Raw genomic sequence first — 23,213 nt, 5'->3', positions numbered from 1 at the left:
CTAGTTTAGACGTTAGCTCCCCATCATTCGCCTGCCTCCAAACGAAGACATCACACCCCTTATGCAACCTCACCTGCATATGAACAATTTTATTAGCCATTTCCACATCAATTAACTGTACACGAGCCACATCCCAGCTATTTCCTTCCAGTAAATCCCAAATCCTCAAGCCCAGATCACCCACCACCACCTCTGAATCCGCCACTACACCATCCCCCAACCAATTATCATACCAAAAACTGGATTCCCTGCCTCAGATGAGACATTTTGAATTACTCAACACAATAGGAAAAACCTTTAAAATTCCTTTCCAAAATCTGGATCCCCTCCCAGACAATATCGTCGATACTAGATGTGAGTTGCCAACACATTTTTCCTTAAAGAAATCAGCCCACAATGAACCCCCCTTTAATAACTTCCAAGCAAACTTCATGACCAAGGAAGTTTGGACATCTGAAAGATCCCGAATTCCCAAATCCCCTTCCTACACCAGCAAACAAATCCTCTTCCATGAAACCCATTTCTCTTTTTTTCCTCCACACTCGACCCCCATAGAAAATTGGCAAAAATCCCCTTTAGCTCCTTAACTATACCTTTCAAAACATTCATCACAGAAAGCAAATGAATTGACAAGCTATTTAATACATGCTTTAAGAGAATAATCTTCACCCCAAACGATAATAACTTACCTTTCCATCTCGCAAGCTTTTTTTGCACTTTTAGCAACAACGACTCAAATAACCAAATCAACATACGACCCACATACAATGGCACTCCTAAATAAATACAGGGCCACAATCCTTCCACAAAGCCAATCAATCTCTTCAAATCTTCCTTCCTTGACAAGGAAAAAGATGAAGAAAAAACTAGAGACAATTTATTTGGACTCATCTCTTGTCCCGACATCTTCTCTCATACACCTTCAATATGCGCATTGTGTTCCGTATTGAGTCTCTTCCTCCATTCACAGATAATAACAGGTCATCGACATACAAAAGGTGTGTAATAGTTTTGCCCCCCATCGGCTGAAATGGTTTTATCCTACCCAATAAAAATTCTCGATGAAGCATCCGAGATAAAATCTCCTCTGTCAAGATAAAAAGATAAGGCAATAATGGATCGCCTTGTCGTAACCGGGAAGATCTGAAATAACCCTTGAAGCTACCATTTAGCATAACTGAAAAAACCGGGGAGGAAACACAATTATAAATAATAGCTCAACACTTCTCAGAAAAACCCAACCTCTTCAATACCTCCATAAAAAATCTCCAATTGACCCGATCATATGGTTTCGCCTTATCTATTTTAATCATTACCTTCCCACCTCTAGCTTTCCTGTTCAGACCACTCACCATTTCTTGAGCAATGGATATATTATCAAAGATGCTTCGACCTCGCACAAAAGCCGCTTGTTCCAGTGAGATAATCCCTTCTACAATTGGTGCCAATAGATTCACCAATATATTCAATAAAAGTTTATATACTACCCCACATAAATTGATTGGCTGAAACTGAGAGTAAGAAGTCGGCACTTCTACCTTTGGAATTAAAACAAGATTAGTAGCCCTAAAGAATGAAGACAAAGGGTACCTTTAAAGAAATCACGTGCCATATCCAGTAAATCCTCCTTTACAATTTCCCAAGCCAAAATAAAAAAACTTGCCAAAAATCCGTCGGGCCCAGGACTACTATCCTGCGGAATGGACCAAAGCGAGGCCTGAACCTCCTCCATAGTTGGACTGCTATCCAAAACCGCATTCTCCAACTCAAACACTACAAGTGCAAGCAAACCTAGATCACCCTCATCCCACTCCATTGCATTAGATGTAAGCAAATCAGCAAAAAACTTAACCGCCCCCTCATGCACTAATTCAACTGACTGAAGCACCTGACCACTCTCTAAATTCATCCTCTCAACATTCTGATTCTATTTTTTTTAACTCTCATAGCTGCATGAAAAAAAGTCGAGTTGGAATATCCTTCTGTAAGCCACTTAATACGCGACTTTTGACAACCCATAATTTCCTCTCGATGTAAATATTGAATGTGTCGTTGCTTACAACTAAGCAACTCCTCTTCAATCGCCTGCAAATAATTTAAGATAAAAGCATGTTCTAACTCTCCCAGCCTTGTTTCAATGGCCTTTAAATCAACCTCAACTCTTCCAAAAACCTCAACATTCCATTTTTGTAATTCTTTTTTGAGCCGTTTCAATTTTTTACTAATATGCACCATAGCACACCCCTCCACTGATCTACACCATGAAGACCAAACTACCTCCATAAAGCCCCCATGAGTTCTCCACATACGTTGGAACCTGAACAGCCTGACAATGCTCCTACTCTCATGTGCCATAGAAATCAGCATTGGTGCATGATCTGATGATGTTCTCGATAAATACTCAACCCAGGCATCAGTAAAAATGTTGATAAAATCAATATTCACCAGTACCCTATCTAATCTGGCCCAAATATGCCGACCAGCTAGCCTTCCATTACACCATGACATCCTCTGGCCCACAAACGGAATCTCTAATAAACTGCAATCCTGAATACACCCATTAAAATCTGCCTTAGTGCTAGGAGAACGGAACAATCCTCCTACCTTTTCATCATCACTTTGAATAATATTAAAATCCCCCACCACCAACCATGGCTATAACCCAGGATTAATCCCACACAAAAAATCCCATAACTCTCGCCGATGAATCTGAAAATAGCTTGTGTATACAACCGTGACCAAGGTGCGCATCTCACCCCTAACAAACCAGCCTGTCAATGCCTGATCGAAACACAAAAAAAATTTAAAATCCAACCCATCGTCCCAAAATAACCATACTTTACCACCAACTGCAGCATTATTCACAAAGTGTGGTAGTTTCATCCATTTTGCCCACCTACCACATTTATTAGACTCCAAACAAAAAAATTCAGCACCATTAATAAAGTTTATTCGAACGCATCACCCTATCAAGAGCAACTAAAGGCTGTTTTTTCTTGGCCCCTCTCGGTTTTTTCTGAGAACCATTCCACTCCATATCAGATTCATAGCATTTTTGAGACATCTCCACATCACCTTGACCCAACTCATCTTCTGAAAAGGAAATCCCCAAGGCATTTTCCCCTCCCCTACCATACTCCCCCCTTTCTGCCAAATGGAACAACTCAAACTCCATAGCTTCATCAATAATTTTAAGCGAACTTCTAGGACTCAAAATAGCATCACACAACTCCACCCGTATCTTTCCATTATTTTCCAGCTCAGTTTGTTCAAACCAATTTCCCTTGCACATATCATTATCTAAAACTGGTCCATCTTCCTCTGTCTGTAATCCATTTTTAGTCCTAACCATGCTCTCTTTTTCTGCATCAATTCTGACTGCATCGTTATTCCCAGTCATACCCTCTTCCTCTGTATTAATTCCGACTACAACAAAGCCAGTTGCATCATTAGTCCCATCCATACCCTCTTCCTCTGCACTAATTCTGTCTGCAAGACTCCTAGAAAATCCCTCCATTTGAGTCTGAACATTGTCACAAATTCGCCGACAGCCATCAACATAAAGGACCTTCAAAATTGTTGTCTCCCCCTAAAGGAACGTTGCTTAATACCTTCCAGCAGCACCTCACGTCTAAAAAGGTTTCACTTTGACCACCTCTGCTACTGGCTTCTCTGGTTCCCTCACCCCACTGATTTCCAGACTTGTGTCACTTTTTCTTTGCCTTCCTCGCTATTAGCCAATCGCATCTTACCCTTTCGTTCCCTCTCAGCCCTACCACACTTACTCTCCTAGTGCCCCTGTCGACATCACCGTATTCAGCACAGAGGAAGAGACTCATAGACAACCTTTTGAAAATGGCTGGTAAGCACCCCAGGTGGACCGATCCAGAAAGAACGCCTCATAGGTTTAGAGACATCAATCTCTACACATATTCTTGCCGCCTCCGGACGCGTAACACACACCATTGCATTATCAAGTTTTAGAAACCTTCCAAATCCACCCCCAATGCTTCTTAGGATAGAAACATGAAAAAAATTTGGAAGAAGCCCTAATAACGTCAACCACACCGGAACCAATGGAGAATCCTCTTCTTCTCGGAACTCAGGCATCCAATGAAACACCTTGTAAGAAGCACCCATCAATTCCAAATTTCCCCTTGCCATTGCCTAAATAAAATCCTCTTCATTTGCGAAATGGATCAACACATTTCTAGGATTCCTGAGTTGCCCCACCACAGGGACAGATTTTAGACCCCACCGATTGCGAATGAAACTTCGAATCTGGTCCAAAGACGATCTCCTACAGAGAAATTTCAGAGCCACCGAAAAAGGGAACGGTTTTGTCGAAAGCTTGATTTCCGCCTTAGAGAAGAGAAAAATACTTCTCTCCCTTGTTGAATCTAGGCTCCCGCACAGGTAGATCCACCTCTGGAAGAGGTTGTGGCCGAGCACCCACAATTTCCGCCAGTGAACAAGCAGACGAAGCCGCCCCTATCTCTCGTGACTTCTTGGTCGCATCCTATGTGCCCACATTCTATAAAGAAACACTCGCACCCTTTGTCCGCCCCATGGAGGCGGCGGCCGAAGCCATCCGTGATCACCCTAGACGATCCCCAAACCTAGAGAGAAATTTTCCTTATGCCACGTAATATAATGGATGCATCAGGTGTGGCTTTGGTTGTAATTGGACCTGGTAGTATTGATCAGGTAGGTACTGATGAATAATTCAACTCTCGATACTTGCTTTAGTAATACTTAAAAGATGAATTTAAGTAAACAATAATAAGCTGCTCGTGTATTTGTTTGGTGTCAATATGCCATCCTTGGAATAAGGGTAATTGTAAATATGTATGGAAGTTTCATGAGGAAACCAATGGCACTCTTCACGTGTTTTTTAAGGGTAAATATGTGACTAACAATGTTATGCTTCACTGAAATCATTTCTCACCATTTGCTCTAGTTTTTTTATCAAGGAAAAAACATAAATTTTTGAAGTAACTTGCAGCAATAATTTTATGCAGGCAAGAGCATTTACTGAGCAAACAAAATTCAAAGGAGGTATGTTTTTGAAGAATTTGTATATTACATGAATTCTATTATATCAGCGGTGGTACATCAAGTTCTAGATTGATTTTACTATCAATGGAGTAAAATGGAAATATGAAGATGAGATGGTGTCCCTGGGTCAATTACATGTGCATTTCTGGTTCCATTTTGTTTTCTATTTTAAATTTCTTGTTTATATTTAAGTTCTTACAGTATTTACATCTTGAAATTTCAATTACTCTACAATAAAGGGGTCTGTGTGGATATGGAACCATTGTTTCTGTTGCCAATTGATTATGATGATAACACAATAATGTGACAATGATAAGGATGAGATGGTGAAGGTTTGGTGATAGTAGCAATGACGTTTTCATTCTCATTGTTGCAAAGCAGCGTGTATTGTGAAAAGACCTTACTAGTCATCAAAGCAGGGGTGTAAAAGAATGAAGGAGAAATCTATTCAATTTTATATTGTAGAAATGTGTGTGGATATGGAACCATTGTTTCCGCTGCCAATGGATGATGATGATAACAACAATAATATGATAATGATGAGGATGTGATGGTGAAGGTGAAGGTTTGATGATGGCAACAATGACGGTGTCATTCATGTTGTTGCAATGCAGCCTAGATTGTGGAAAGGCCTTACTACTCATCAAAGCAAGGGTGTAAAAGAATGAAAAAGAAATCTGTTCAATTTTATGTTGTGGAGTCTATACTTCCCAACAAAAAAATTCCAATCTATCTTAATTTTGCAGCCTGCTAATAAAACTTGTTATCTTTTTAGAAGTTTATGTCGAGCCGAACCATTCGTCGTATGAGGCTTTACAATTTGCCTCAGGGGTTTCAACTACATTCACTCCTAACGTATGTGAAAATCCCTTTCCGGTAACCTTACTAGTACTTGTGGCTTACATAAGGTGCTTGTGAAAATGAGCACTTTGTGATTGCATCTAGGAATTCTTAGTTTAATTGTTTCAGTGACAGTATAGGCAGGTCTCGAGATAATACAATTATACACGGAAGGTTATCGACAAGACTTGAAGCTTTCATTTGAAAAGGACACTGTGACTGGAGGTGACTGGTATGCAAAACATCTTGTTGCAACTACTGTGTCCATTTTTTTTTTTTATGATGAGATCAAAGTATCTAGTTATGTACTTTTCTTGAACTCTTAGCAACTATCAACAAAACGTACATCCTAACTTGACTTAATAGTATTATCAACAAAACCTAGATCCATCACAACTAAATCCCCTTGGTGGCTTAAACAAGATCCCGAGGAAGCCACCAAAGAAATCTGACAACAGTTGACTCTACATTAATGCGTATATTGAAAAAGAAAATATAGAATTGTATAGATTATAAGGCCTGCCTTCAATAAGACAATTGGTTTAATGATTTTTATCTATTTTGACTAAATTTTTCAAATATGAGTTGTCTGCTGCAAGGGTAGAAAATAATTTTTTCTTAGTGATAATTTTTTTCCTGTTTTTAAAATTAACAAGTTGAAGTTTGTTGTTTCTCAGGCAGCAAGCTGGAATTATAGTTGCAGGTGCTGGCAAAACTAATATCTCATTCATTCACAAGGTAATTAAGCTCCTCATCATAGCCTGTCCCCTTTCTCTTTTGTCCTCATCCCCAAACACGATTAATCATCAACATGACCATTGTTTGTCATATATTTGTTATTGATCCATGGTTTCCTTTTTTTTTTCCCAAACACACAGAAAAATTAACTTTTATATTTTTACACTTTCTATAATGTTATCTAAATATATTTTCTTATACGATTAAGATCGGAGAGGAGCATCAAAGACTCCACTCATGGCTTGAAAGTTCTGAGCTCTTATGCTAGGTGCTACTCGAACTTGATGTAAACTTTGTTTATTTCTTTTTGAGTAGGACAAAGAAGCTGGGGATGATCCTAATATCAAAGATATTCTGAAAGCCTATTACTCATTAAGAAGAAATGATGAATCTGCTGAAATTCTCTATCAAATTAAATTCACTTCTACTTTCTATTTGCACACTTAACTCATACAAACACACCCACCCTCTTTTGTTTCAACTGCTTCCAACCTTAAACAATGAGTATTTGAGGTTTATAGGGTGATTTGGAATGCTTACAAAATAACATTTTTCTTGAAAGAAGACCAAGAAATGTAAACCACCCCTTGACAACACACAAAAGACCCTAACAATATGGAAATCCCGATCCTGCCATATATGCTGCTTGTTTCCTCAATTGCAAGAGTAAAACCGTAGTCAAGGGTATGATATTCGGCTTCCTACAAGAGAGAAATTCTTGTGACACACAGTTCATTGTAGGCCGAGACTTTGGCTGAGTGTGCAGGCATGCAAATGCTATTGTAGAGAGAAGCAAAATCTATTGTCCAATTAGACGATTTGGAGGTGGTAGGCGTTGGTCTAATATTTCATTTAGCATCATATTTTGAGATGATGATGATGATGATAATGAGGACAGGAGTTCTCCTGGATGCCTTCCCATTAATACTTCTAGTGCCACCACGCCAAAGCCATATACATCGCATTTTTCAATAACTATCATCGTGTAGGCAAACTCTATAGAGAAAGAAAAAGTGATGAGAGTGACTAAATACGGTCAATGAACAATAATACATCTAATTAATTTGATAATTATAATTTAACAGTAAAATTATTGAATAAAGAATAATATGTAATCAAGTTATCGATAATAATCTTTAGTATTCAAAATACAAGTCTTTTAAATAAAGATGTGACAACTTCATTATATAATATTTTGAAAAAGAAACAAAGTTCACAAAAATGGGTTCTAGCTTCAACTATTTATTTTTTAAGTTTTTTTAAATAGAGGATATAATTTGAATCTAAACAATTTTATAAATTTTAAAAATATTTTGAAATTTATTTGAAATATCTTGAAATAAAATATGTAGAAATTATATATGACATTCTTAATTGATATCTTAGATTATTCAGCTAGCCAGACATTATTCGATCAGATCTAGGACTAGTATTATATGATTTTTAAATCCTGAAACTTTGATTATAGGAAGGTACTATATATTATTATATTATTGCTAGCTGCAAACTATTCCTATACAGTCTCATTATCCACTCTCCAAATGTATTATTATTAAATAATATATGCGATTATGCTAAACATATAATTAAATGAAGAACGAATATATCTAATTAAACTTATAATTTATTATGATTGGGATTTTAGATTTTATTACATGTCTTTTTAGTTTTATCAACTTAATATCCTTTTAACTTAATTGGTGATAACGATTCATAAATTGTAGATGTGACAATAAAAAAATGTAAAGAAAAATAATCTTAAAAATATTTAGATACATGACTAATGGAATAATTATATTTAATATTCTTAATTAAATAATTTAAATGACATTATCGTGGTAGAAATAAAAAATTAACAATTTACCTGGGGCAATGTAACCATAAGTGCCATAAACCAATGTTTGATTGGAGGAGTCAGGATCAAAGAGTTTAGTGGTTCCAAAGTCAGATATAAAATCTTGGAATTCGGAGTTCAGCAAAATGTTGTTGGATGATCTATCTCTATGAACAATTGCTGGGATGCATTCATGCTGCATGTAAGATAAGGCGTGTGTTGTGCCTTTGATGATGTTTAACCTCTTGATCGAATCCAGTTCCATAGCTTCATCAACATTTCTTAGGACACAAAATAGGCTTCCCCTTTCCATGTACTCATAAATTAAAATATGCATCCTTTATGTACACAAAACCCATACAGCTTCACAATATTTCGATGTCGAATCTCTGTTAACACCCTCACCTCATTTATAGAAAACTGGATTCTCGGCCTCTCTCTAATGAAGTTTCTTTAAGGCAACCATATTTCCACTTGGTAATTTTGCTTTGTAAGTAACTTCCTCTAGGTTTGTCTCATGGGTCATTTTTACTTTTTCTTTTTCTTTAAATGTTCTCTCTTTTCTTTTACATATGTTTTATATGACTTTATGGCTGACAATCAATGAATCCATGATTTAACCATTTTAGCCATTATAGCACTTGTGTCATCAATGTTGGAGTCTGGGCTATCTTTTATTTTGTCAGAAAGTTAACTATGATGATGTTTAAAACATTTATGTCTTGGTCAACTTAGTATCTAAAGGCTAATTTTTTTGGCTTCACAGTTGGTGTAAAACTTGCCATATTTGGCTTGATATGGGAACAACTGGATTCTAATCTCACATTACACATACTTGGGAATACTTGTGAGATGGGGTCTTTATATCTTTCTTTGTTCATTTGCAACTTTATGTTTGTTCCTTTTTTTTTTTTTTTTTTTCCCTCTTTCGTGTTTTTTTTAAAGAGTGAAGGTCACATGTCCACCAATGACATCCTCCCGATTTTATTAAGAAAATCCTCACTTGTAGCGGAGGAATACCTTAAGAACTAATCAACGCATCGGGAAAATTACAACTCAGATGCCAAAATAAAATCCGTAACAACCAAAACCAATACATACGAGAAAAAAATTATAACCGTAAATAAGGAAGTTCCCTACGATCCATGCGCACCAATCCTCTAAGCAACCTACTTCCTATGTCTGCTCCAATAAACGACCCACAAATATTCTTGGCTCCTTTCTTGGCAAGAAAATCCGCAACTATATTAGCTTCTCTGAAATTATGACAAATACTACAATTCAAGGCATCAAACAACATTTTAACTTCTTCCCAAAATTCCCACAAATACCAAAGGTTACAACCTCCTGCCTTGATCCATCCCACGATGACTGCCGAATCCGATTCCACCATAACATACCAAAAACCCATTTGTTGAGCCATGCTAATCCATCCAAGAGAGCACGCCCCTTAGCTACAGTGTTCAAGGCCACTCCATAGTGTGCTGCAAAACCAGCCATAACTTGACCATTCCCATTATGGAAAATACCACCCCGGCCAGCCATGCCGAGATTACCAAGAGAACTACCATCAATATTAAGTTTAATTCCACCCCTACTCGGTCTCTTCCACGCAACAGCCTTAGCAAGCTTCCTCTAAACCGAAACAAGGGGGATATTTAATTCCTTTAGAATTTCCAGATCTTTATAGTCATCTGAGTGAATTTCCTATCCTTAGAGAAAACATCTAACAAAGCTGTCTTGATCCACCGAACTATTCCTCTCCAATCTGTATTACTTCCTTCCATCCGTGCAGCATACTGTGCTCCACAATGCCCAAGTACTAATAACGGGGAGAAGCCCACGGCACACACCAGCTTGTGAAGACACTGAAGCACGTAACCACCATATAATAAGAATCCCTTTCCAAGTTCAGTTATGAGGTAGCCAAACGCCCAAAATGCTTGCAAAGCAATTCCAGATTTTAGTTGCTAACTTCCCCTCACCTAAAACATGATCAATTGTTTCTTGTTTCCAGGACACACAACAATTACACATTGAGACTAATGGAATCCCAATTTTAGCAATTATATCATCCACCAGTAGAGCCTCTTTTCTTGCACGCCAACAAACAAAGGACATCTTTGTTGGGATATACTTATGCTATAGCCATTTACGCCAAGAACAAACGTCACCATGTCACCTGATAAGCTGCCAAGTGGATTTTGTTGAAAATACCCCATCCGAAGACGGTTGCCAAACGAAAATATCCTTGCCACTTCATATTTTTCTTGGCCAAGCTATAATTTTTTTCAACCATCTGCATAGGTAAAAGGGAGATTAATTTATTCATATCTCATCCAATCGGTGTTCGCAAATCAGCAATCTACAATGTAGAGTCGCCCACCACTTCCTGTGAATCAACAATGGCACCATCCCCAATCCAATTATCAAACTAGAAATTTGCCTCCCCATTCCAAATCAAGGTTCTAGCATTTTAACCACTATAGGCAAAACTGACATGATCTTTTTCCAAAAAGGGGAACCAACAACTTGAGAAATAGCTGTTGGATGCTCTCCTCTAACATATTTTGTTGAAAAAAATTTGGCCCAAAAAGAACTACCGTCCAGCAGTTTCCAAGCGAACTTCATGAACAACGATGTTTGTACTTTGGCAATATCTCTTATGCCCAACCCTCCTTCCTCTACTGGTAAACAAATGATCCTCCAAGCCACCCACTTCCTCTTCTTCCTTTCCTCCTTAGAACTCCAAAGGAAATTTGAGAAAATAGATGTTAGAGCTTTCAAGACCCCCTTGAGTAAATTCATAACTGATAAAATATGAATTGGATTGCTAGATAAAACATGTTTGATAAGAGTAATCTTACCACCAAAGGATAAAATTTTACTTTTCCGCCCCGCCAATTTTTTTGCACCTTCAAAAGCAAAGGCTCAAAAAGCCAAATGATGATTCTTCCCACATGCAGAGGCACCCCTAAATACACACACGACCATTTACCTTCCACAAAACCCGTCAATCGAAGCACCTCTAATTTCCTAGCGAGCGGAAACATAGAGGAGAAAAAAATAGAAGACTTTGCCATACTCACCAACTGACCCGACATAGCTTCGTATGCATGAATAATCTTCATTAATTGAATCAGAGATTTCTTTTCCCCATTAGCAAAGATAATAATATCATCAGCATAAAACAAATGAGAAATCAGCGAACCTCCATTTGAATTAAATGGTCTAACCTTAGCCTTTTGGAATTAATCTTTGAGCATGCGAGAAAGAAGTTCTTGAGATAAAATGAAAAGATACGGCGATAGAGGGTCAGCTTGGCGGATACCTCAAGAAGGCTTGAAGAAACCTTTCATAGAACCATTTAACATAATGTAACACATTAGAGCTGCAATACAATTAAAAATCAAACCATGCCACTGCTCCGAAAATCCCAACCTTCGCATAACTTCCAACAAAAATTTCCAGTTCACTCTATCGTATGCCTTTGCCATATCAATTTTAAGCATAATATTCTTGCCTCTTGTTTTCTTATTAATGCTATGAACAAGCTCCTGAGCAATAGAAATGTTATCAAAAATGCTGCGCCCCTTTAAAAATGCTGACTGCTCTTCATAAATCAATTTCTCCATAATCGGTGAAAGCTTATACACCAACATCTTTGAAAGAATCTTATAGACTACTGAACACAGACTTATTGGTTGGAATTGTGATAAACTACTAGGGTTTCAAATAAGACAAGGATTTGGGTATTTCAAAGGAATGGTTCAATGTGATTGTATTACCAGCTTTAGTTCCAAATTTTTGTAGGATTTCATGGTTAATAAGCTTCGATTTCACATTTCAGAGATGTAGAAGATGGACACTAAAATTCGACGTTGGGGGGGTGGGGGGAGAAAATGTAATCGGGACGGTCACCAAACCAAAGAGAAAAGTACATAATAAATTTTTTTTCTTAATATGGGTGTTGGTTAATGGTCGCAATTAATCTTCACTCCCTGAGACCGCCAACTTAAATATTTACGATGATTATGACTTGTCGAAATACATCGTAAAAATATTTATGGCCATCTACCTTGTCATGCTTAAAAAAATGTGGTCAGTATTTATATTTAAATATTGTTCATAATACGGTGGGCATCTTTGACCCACCAACTCTTGCGACAAGTTGATTTTCGTCGAAATAATATTACAGCACATCAGAATATTAGTCTCCATGATTCTCGCATCTCCATGATTCTTGCACATCCCACCAATTTTGCTATCCAATATTTGATTTATTTGTAACGGCACTATTTGATTTCTTTCCATGTAAAGCATCAACGTACATAGCTATATATATTTGTAAATCATTCTCAATGATATGAAATGAATCAATTAGCCAAACTAATGTTTAACATGGTATCAGGCCAAAACAGGTTCTGACTTACCTTTCCTTGCCGATGGTTTCCTCAACCACCGATCCTCCTCCATCTTCTTCCCCATATCTCCTCCACCCCTCTGATTCTCCTAGTCTTGTCCTGGTTTCCGGTCTCCTCACCGGTGACAATTTTCCAAAATGGCAGCGTGCTATTCGCCGTGCACTCAACGCTAAACACAAGCTTTCTTTCGTTGATGGCACTCTCAATGCCCCTGCTAAAACATCCCCTGATTATGCCCAATGGAGCCGCACCAAAGACATGGTCTTAACTTGGCTTCTCAACACCATCACCCCTTCCCTAGCCAATTCCTTGGACTATCACGATGATCCTCGAGATGTTTGGCTTGATCTCGAATCTCGTTTTAGCCATGGAAATAATGCTCGCCTCTTCCATCTTAAGAGAGAAATATCCAACCTTCATCAAAACCAACTCTCTATACCCGATTACTACAACAGTATCAAACAGCTTTGGGATGAGTTGGGAAATCTCCAACCCCTCACCGATGCCACTACGTTGGAAAAAAGGGCTGAAGATGAACGTGTCTTTCAATTTCTTCTCGGCCTCAATGATTCCTACGCTGCTCTTCGGTCCCAAATCCTTGCCACTGACCCTCTTCCATCTCTGAATAAAATTTTTTCATCCTCTTTCAAGAGGAACAACAGAGGCTTCTTCAAGTATCCCGTCTCCACCCAGAAAACATTGCTCTTGCTGCTCGGAGTTCTCCTCATCCACGGCCACCTCTCAAATGCACCGAATGCAGAAAGGATGGCCACCTACGGAATCGCTGCTGGCGTGTTATTGGCTACCCCCCGGGCCGTGAACCACGCAACCCCCAAAGGCCATCTCTGCTCGGGAAACCTCCCTCTGCCACCGCTCATCTCGCTGCTTCCAACCCGGTTCCCGTTGGTCCTTCGTCCAGCCCGATTCCAGGACTCTCCTCCGAAACCTATCAACAGCTCATGAATCTCTTACAAAACCCTCCATCCACGGCAAATTTTGTTGGTAACTCTTTCTCAAACCCTTCTTTTTTCGATCCCCATGCTGATTGGATAATCGACAGTGGCGCTAGTGATCATATGAGCCACTGCCGATCATCATTTTTGCATCTTCAACCCCTTTCTTCGAGCCGTGAGATTCGGCTACCCACGGGTGCTGTGATTCCTGTTGAAGGCGTTGGCACCATTCAGCTGTCCGAAAATATCATCCTCTCCAAAGTCCTTTATGTCCCTCTCTTTCATTATAATCTCCTTTCTATCCCTCAACTCACAAATAACTTACCGTGTGTTGCAATTTTCTCATCTTCTACAGTTTTTTTTCAGGACCTTCAATTGAAGAGGCTGATTGGAGCGGGTGAAGCTTGCAATGGACTTTATATATTTCGGCCATCAACAGTTACTGCTTTCTCTGCTCACACCCTTGACAATAAGACCCTATGGCATCAACGTCTAGGTCATCCTTCCAGTTTTATTATTCCTAATATTTTGGATAGTCCTTGTACTATTTCTTATTGTGATGTTTGTGCTCGTTCTAAACATACTCGCTTGCCTTTTCCAACTCAAGCTACTAAAAGTACGATTTCTTTTAATCGAATTTATTGTGATATTTGGGGTGGATATTCCACTGCTTCTATTTGTGGAGCACATTATTTTTTGACTATTGTTGACGATTTTTCACGCACCACTTGGATTTATTTAATGCGTTTTAAATCAGAAACCTTTAGTCATTTAATGCATTTTTTCGCCATTGTCAAAAATCAATTTAATTCCACCGTTAAACATATTCGCACCGACAATGGGCAAGAATTTCTCTCTCAAAATCTACAAACCTATTTTCATGAACATGGCATCATTCATGAGCGTACTTGTGTTGAAACTCCTCAACAAAATGGTATTGCGGAACGAAAACATCGACATCTCTTGAATGTTGCCCGCAGTCTTCGTTTTCAGGCACATTTACCCCTCAAATTTTGGGGCGAATGTGTTCTTACCGCTGCCTATCTCATCAATAGAACCCCTACTCGCTCTCTTCAAAATCAAACTCCTTTTCAAATTCTTCTAAATACTCCACCAACCTACACACATCTTCGAGTGTTTGGCTGCCTTTGCTATGCTCAAACTCTTACTGCTCATCGCGATAAATTTTCACCCCGTGCTTCTCGTTGTGTCTTCCTTGGTTATCCGAGCAACCGCAAAGCTTATAAGTTATACAATATGGACACACATGTCATTTTCTACTCCCGTGATGTTACCTTCCATGAAAATCAATTTCCCTTCCAAACTCTTGTGTCTCCACCTCAGTCTACTTCCATCATTTTCCCTTTACCTGTACCTGAAAATCCTACTTCTCCTAACATTTCTCCTCCCACCATATCTCCCGACCCTATCCCTCCCGCTTCTCGCCCACGCCGTACTATCACCCGACCTCCATATCTCCTTGATTATATTTGTCCCACCATACCCACGGAGTCCATTGCTACTTCAACCGCTGCACAGTCCTCAGGTACTTCTCATCCTTTATCTACATTTATCTCTTACTCTCGTTTTTCTCCTGCTCATTATTCATTCTTAACTGCCCTTACTGCCTCTGTTGAACCTACCTCTTATTCAGAAGCTACTCGCCACTCTCACTGGCGTGAAGCTATGTCCTCTGAACTCCGTGCTCTTGAGGAAAACTCTACTTGGACTCTTGAACCACTCCCTCCTGGTAAACAACCCATTGGTTGCAAGTGGGTCTTTAAGACCAAATTACGAGCAGATGGTACCGTTGAACGTCACAAAGCTCGCCTCGTCGCCAAAGGCTACACTCAAGTTGAAGGCATTGACTACCATGAAACCTTTGCCCCAGTCGCCAAAATGACCACAGTTCGCTGTGTTCTTGCTCTCGCTGCTGCCAAAAATTGGATTATTCACCAAATGGATGTTAACAATGCATTCTTACACGGTGACCTTGATGAGGAAGTTTACATGAAACTTCCTCCCGGTTATTGTCATAAGGGGGAGACACGGGTTTGTCGTCTACGGAAATCCCTCTACGGCCTCAAGCAGGCCTCCCGTAACTGGTTTTTTAAACTAACATCTGTTCTTCTTACTGCAGGTTTTGTTCAGTCTCAGGCAGATCATTCCCTTTTCACTTTGATCACTGCTACAAACCTCACCATTGTTCTTGTTTATGTTGATGACATCTTGGTTGTTGGCAATGATCTTTCTCAGGTTACCTACTTCAAAACCATTATTTCCACTCACTTCAAAACCAAGGATCTTGGCCCTCTCAAATATTTTCTTGGACTTGAAGTTGCTCGCTCTCCTTCTGGCATCTTTCTTAATCAACGGAAATATGCCCTGGACATTCTTACTGATAGCGGCCTTCTTGGATCTCGCCCTGCTTCCTTTCCTATGGAACAAAACTTGAAGCTCAGCGACACTGATGGCGATCTTCTTCTTGACCCCGGCTCCTATCGACGGTTAGTTGGACGACTCATTTATCTCACCATTACCCGACCCGACATTGTTTTTGCAGTGAATATTCTCAGCCAATTTATGCATGCCCCCCGGGTTCCGCACATGACTGCTGCCACACGTGTTCTTCGTTACATTAAAGGCACTCCAGGCCAAGGCATTTTTTTCCCTTCCACTAATGATCTGCATGTTCGTGCTTATACTGATTCTGATTGGGCCAGTTGCCCCACCACTCGTCGCTCCACTACCGGTTTCTTTATCACACTTGGTTCTAGTCCCATTTCTTGGCGTACGAAGAAACAAACAACTGTTGCTCGCTCCTCTACCGAAGCTGAATATCTTGCCATGGCCGTCACTACATGTGAACTCATCTGGATTCAACAGCTACTTCATGATCTTGGCATCTCTCACAAAGATCCTATGACTCTCTATTGTGACAATCAATCTGCCCTTTACATTGCTCAAAATCCAGTTTTTCACGAGCGTACCAAACATATTGAAATTGATTGCCACATTGTACGTGACAAACTTCGTTCGGGTCTTTTCACCACCGCTCATCTTCCTTCTTCCGAGCAGATTGCCGACATCTTCACCAAAGCATTGGGCTCTGATCTATTTCATCACTTATCTCACAAGTTGGGCATTACGGATCTTCATGCGCCAACTTGAGGGGGAGTATTACAGCACATCAGAATATTAGTCTCCATGATTCTCGCATCTCCATGATTCTTGCACATCCCACCAATTTTGCTATCCAATATTTGATTTATTTGTAACGGCACTATTTGATTTCTTTCCATGTAAAGCATCAACGTACATAGCTATATATATTTGTAAATCATTCTCAATGATATGAAATGAATCAATTAGCCAAACTAATGTTTAACAAATAAGGTGTTAATTGTGACTAAAATTGCTTCCCCGTAAGAGTTTGGCCGCGCAAAATAGAATTTGTTGTACCAAGGAAAATGACTATGGGAATAATAAGTTTAATTTTGCTCCCGATTGAAGAATGGCAAGGAGGGAAACCCGAGAAGTTACCACATAAATCATTGTTGCCAATCAACATGTCAAGCGAATGATATTGATCAAAATTGTCAGTCCCTTCAATGGGTTGTATGACAAGTCAACATCTTGTACAGAAATGAGAGAAAGGGGATGTTGCCTATAAGATTATTGTACCTGAGATATAAGATTATGGCGGGACTCTACCACCATCCCTGCTTACCACCATCCCTACAGTTCATTTCCACACAATGAATACTTATCACACACAAGGAATACTTATCAGAGCACTGTAGGCGGGAATCACGGGCAGGACTATGCCACCATCCCTACCGCGTGCACCGTAGGCAGGAATCACAGGCGGGACACAACCACCATCCCTGCTTACCACCATCCCTATCGCGTGCACCGTAGGCGGGAATTACAGGCGGGACTCTAACACCATCCCTGCTTACCACCATCCCTATAGTTCCTTTCCACACAATGAATACTTATCACACACAATGAATACTTATCAGAGCACTGTAGGCGGGAATCACAGGCAGGACTATACCACCATCCCTACCGCGTGCACCATAGGCGGGAATCATAGGCGGGACACAACCACCATCCCTATGGCGTGCACCGTAGGCGAGAATCACAGGCGGGACTCTACCACCGTCCCTGCTTACCACCATCCCCACAGTCTCTTTTTTTTTTCCTCAAACCAGTGAATCTACTCATTTCAAACACACTCAAATCATTTCACATGAAAATTCAATTTTCAGATAAACACATGAACATGTATGCAATCATGTGAAAACCCAGTTTTCATTTTCAAACATGAACATGCGTGCGAATATGTCATATACATGAAACAACACCACAACCAACAATTCACAATACCAACCAAGCACACAACTCCGTCCATAATCCATCCGACCCCCGAACTCCTCGGACTCAGTCCGGCATGTCCAACCAGATCACAATAATATGTGTTAGTGCAAAAATGCATTTAAATCACGAAAGTCCTTTGGAAAAATACTTACAGCGCTATATTATAATTTTTGAAGGATCACGAAGTTGCAAGAAGTGGCGGCTCAGCAACGTAACAATGTAAAATACACTGTGGCTATGGGTCTCAAAAACCCACTTTTCAACGGAGACAAACCAAGACCCAAAATTGATAGGGTAGGGCCTAGAGAGGTCGGTGAAGCCAATGGTGGTGGTGGTTTGCCGTAGGTGGCGGCGCAAAGGGTGGTTTTAGGCCAAAAATACCCAAATCAGAAATGAGGTTGGATGTGCTTCACCGCTGACGGATCGGAGCTGGGGTTGGGTCCATTGGGTTGCTAGGAGGTCAAGGATGAAGTAGTGAAGAGAAGGTGGCGCGACGGCGGCGCTGGAGCTCAAGATGCGCCGCGGCTTGGAGGGGCTCATGGGGGCAAACGGCGGCGCGATAGGAGCTGAGAATGGAGGGAGGTGGTCGCCGGCCGGAGTGGAAGCGAACGGCAGGGGCGGTGTCGCGCATGGCGGCACGACGGCGGTGGGTTGGGTGGAAAGAGAGAAGCGCACGGGAGAGGAGGGGAGAAGGTGTCGCGCGGGGGGAAAGCTGGAGGAAGGAAAAGAAAAAAAAGAAAGGAAAGAAAAGAAAAAAGGAAAAAGAAAAATGAAGGGAAAGAAATGAGGTCTAATCCTCACATCTTGGGTCACAAAAATGATCCAAAGGAAAAGATTTTAAAACTACAAGTCAATTAAAATAATTTAAAAGTAATGATACAATACAAATAAAATAATTAAATCCAACACTAAATTAATTTAAAAGAAGAACAATTTAAATGCATAACAATATTGAATATTAAGGAAACATCGCAAATTAATTTTTTCACAATTTAAAGATCATAAAATAAAACATCTAAAAATAACCGATATATTTAAAACAAGAGAATAAATTTTTGAATTAATAAAAATAATCCTTCAGTGAAAATACACTAAAATACGGGGTGTTACATTCCCCCTCTTAAAAAAAATTTCGTCCTCGAAATTTGTAAGGCCATACATTATGCTAAAACAGGATACATGATACAACCAGAACACGCTTGAGATAACATACCATCACCAACGCCCAAAAGCGTAAGTAATGCTCTCTCAAGTCTACTCCCATAGGCAAATCCATCATACTCGCATTAGTCCTCCAGTGGCACAGCATGCCTAATATTCCTTTGGTGGCTATGTTATCCAAAATCTCCTTTCCCCAAGAACCTTAATACAATATCCAATAAATTTCAATGATTAATAGCTCCATACAATAATCCATGCTAACCTCAATCAATTCCTATGCCACAACTTATAAACCTCCATTGAATTCTACCTTTGGTAACCTAATGGCCACTTCCAAAGTTAACCATCCATAATTGGCACAACCAAATGATTAATCTTCAACTACAAGTATCATCTCAAAAATTCAAATTACCACTAATTCCTCAAGATCAGCACAACATCCGAACTCCTAACTACAACAAAAATATCACGTTTCTGCTGCACACTCTGATATTTACCACAAGCATAAAATTTATGTCCTCATAAAAACTAGCACCATTGGTACAAGGTGGTTCCATACCTACTAACCAAAAACTCTTATCACAATTTAGTAGAAAAATGCTCTCTTTCCCAAAACCAAGAGTTAACTCAATTTCCTCAATAGCACATCACTATTAAACCTCAAGGCAAGCCATTTTACTCAAATCATCAATCCACCAAAAGCCAAATACAAATCACCCAAGGATCCCAATGCTTGATTAACTCACATACTTGATCATATTATTCATCGCTAATACCTAAGCTTCAACTTTCAAGATCTTATCATACACCAAACATGACAACCCATCAATCTCTCTTCAAGTTAATAGCAATATCCTTAATCTAACCAACTGGCTGCTCGATCTTCAAAGAAAGTATAACCTCGAAATTTAAATTCCTAGGTAACCTCTAGTCACAATTAATTCATGAAGATAATCACAACAATTATTGTCAACCTTCATCCCATTGAGTAATCCGCTTCGACTACACACTCCGATTGACTCACCAAAAACTCCGAACCAAAATCTCTTAAATTTAATATTATTGTATTTATTCATCTTCAACACCTACCCAAGACACTTCTTCCAAGCCAAAAAATGAGACTAGAACCCCTTTACTCTCTGAAATGCATACACACTCACCACTATTACGCATCGATCTCATGCACACTTAGCTAGAACCAATAATCCTCCAAACGTGCAAGTGACCAGACACTACCATTTCCATCATCTGAGCCTATATCCTCAAAATCAACAAGTATAATTTCCTACATCCGCACCATCTATTATCCTTAAAATTGATATGGATTAAATCCTCAACTTGTCACTAACCTCGAGTTAAAAAAAAATCATTTTATGAACTAGATCAACATCTTCAATCCTCGAAAAATACACAAACTAGATCATTACCTTCCATCTCCAAAGAAGTTCTCTCCTAAAAATTCTTATATAAGTAACTCAACTCTGATCAATCCTAATTTAATGGTTACCAACTAATCAATTGATAGAATAGACCAAGTTAGCGTACCAAGTCTACAAAACTAAGAACTCAAATCCTATTATAATTCAACTTTTCAACTTTGCAATTCTAAAACCTTAACCCATATAAGAATCATTATCTGAAATCCTCAAGATCGACGATCTTAAATCTAAAACATTCACCATATAAAGCTTGTAAATTTTAAAGTCTCAAATGTTAACAAGCTGCTTATCAAGGTCGGCAAGATCAAAAACTTCAAATCTAAGTAATCCCTTAATTGTTTGTTGAACCTACCACTTTAAATACAATAAACTTATTTTCTAAAAACTATAGAGCCACAAACTTTAGATAAACTTCTCATAAATCTAACCTTGAAGCTTGTTGAACTTACAACCTTCTATTCTAAAACCCCCTATCATAACTCCACAAAATCTAAAACCTCAATTATCTTATTCTCCAGAGATCACCCAGACCATGTCGTTCCCTTCAAGCCTCGATATAATAAAAACAACCCAAGCCGATAAAAATTCAAGCCGACTACACTAAATATTCAAGCCTAACAATAGCAATCACAGTTGTACCATCTTCCTGCCATAGCACAACTCTTAACCCGTTTTTTAACTCCGAACAAAACAAAATAAATAAAATTTCATAAATAAATAATATACGACAAAATGAATAAAACCAACAATAAAATATCATAAGACAAAATGAATAAAACAAATGAAGTAGTGCACAATAAAATAATTAATAAATAAATAAATAAAATAACTTACCATAAAATAAAACGAATAAAATAAAATAACATACAAGTAGTATACAATAAAATAAATAAAACCAACAAAATATAAAAACATAAATAAATTAAAACCATTAAAATAACATACTTCAAACCAAATAGTTTCAAGTCACAACTTTAAAACTTTCTGGTACTCCACCTATGGGACATGTGGTTTTACTCAGAGCCAAACTGCTCTGACACCACCTGTGGCGCCCACGACCCCCATATGAGGAGACACGGGAATCGAGATGCCGGGATGATGACAACAGGGTCACAAATCCCAACGATAATGCCAAGTGTGTGTACATGCAACAATGTACAAAAACAACGCAGCGGATAATTAATACAACTAAGTACCATAATTGTTAATACAATTTAAAGAATCAGTAAAATGGTTTAAAAATTATACAGTCATCCAAAAATAAATATTTTACAAGTCTCAAACCAAGACGAGTGATCCCAGATCACTCATCGGGCGGAACCAAATCCACAAGCCCACCCTCAGCCTCATCTGCATCGAAATCTGCGTTACCAAAAAAATGGTATCGCAGGTAAGTATAAAGCAAACAACTCTCGGGATAAAAACATATTAATGCAACCAACATGCATTCATATGACAAAATACACTTAGCCATAAAATTTCATTTTTTGCAGAAAAATGATTATTTCTAACACACGCTAAAATCCCATTTTGGCCCAAAAATATAGTCTATCATTTTCCCAGAAAATGATTCACACAAACAAACCATTTATCAAACACTGTAGGCGGGAATCGCAGGCGGGACTCTACCACCATCCCTGCTTACCACCATCCCTACCGCATGCACCGTAGGCGGGAATCACAGGCCGGACACAACCACCATCCCTGCTTACCACCATCCCTACAGTTCCTTTCCACACAATGAATACTTATCACACACAAGGAATACTTATCAGAGCACTGTAGGCGAGAATCACAGGCGGGACACAACCACCATCCCTGCTTACCACCATCCCTATCACGTGCACCGTAGGTGAGAATCACAGGCGGGACTCTACCATCGTCCCTGCTTACCACCATCCCCACAGTCTCTTTCTTTTTCTCAAACCAGTGAATCTATTCATTTCAAACACACTCAAATCATTTCACATGAAAATTCAATTTTCAGATAAACACATGAACATGTATGCAATCATGTGAAAACCCAGTTTTCATTTTCAAACATGAACATGCGTGCGAATATGTCATATACATGAAACAACACCACAGCCAACAATTCACAATACCAACCAAACACACAACTCCGTCCATAATCCATCCGACCCCCGAACTCCTCGGAATCAGTCCGGCATGTCCAACCAGATCACAATAATATGTGTTAGTGTAAAAATACATTTAAATCATGAAAGTCCTTTGGAAAAATACTTACAGAGCTATATTATTATTTCCGAATGATCACGAAGCTGCAAGAAGTGGCGGCTCAGCAACGTAACAGTGTAAAATACACTGTGGCCGTGGGTCTCAAAAACCCACTTTTCAACGGAGACAAACCAAGACCCAAAAT

At 39.1% G+C, this 23,213-nt stretch overlaps 1 protein-coding gene across 1 annotated transcript; it reads left to right on the top strand.

The window, feature by feature from the left end:
* Positions 1-4,638: 4,638 nt before the first annotated feature.
* On the top strand, positions 4,639-6,387 carry LOC121264695 (thioredoxin-like protein AAED1, chloroplastic). Its single transcript, XM_041167984.1, has 4 exons — positions 4,639-4,707; positions 5,022-5,058; positions 5,834-5,913; positions 6,039-6,387. The coding sequence occupies exons 1-4, from the start codon at positions 4,639-4,641 to the stop codon at positions 6,222-6,224; spliced, it is 372 nt and encodes a 123-aa protein (XP_041023918.1). The 3' UTR covers positions 6,225-6,387.
* Positions 6,388-23,213: the final 16,826 nt, after the last annotated feature.

The sequence above is a fragment of the Juglans microcarpa x Juglans regia genome, chromosome 5D (assembly GCF_004785595.1).
Source record: "Juglans microcarpa x Juglans regia isolate MS1-56 chromosome 5D, Jm3101_v1.0, whole genome shotgun sequence".
NCBI classification, from domain to species: Eukaryota; Viridiplantae; Streptophyta; class Magnoliopsida; order Fagales; family Juglandaceae; genus Juglans; species Juglans microcarpa x Juglans regia.
The sequence above is the reverse complement of the archived record's forward strand: the minus strand, read 5'-3'. Positions and strand labels throughout refer to the sequence as shown.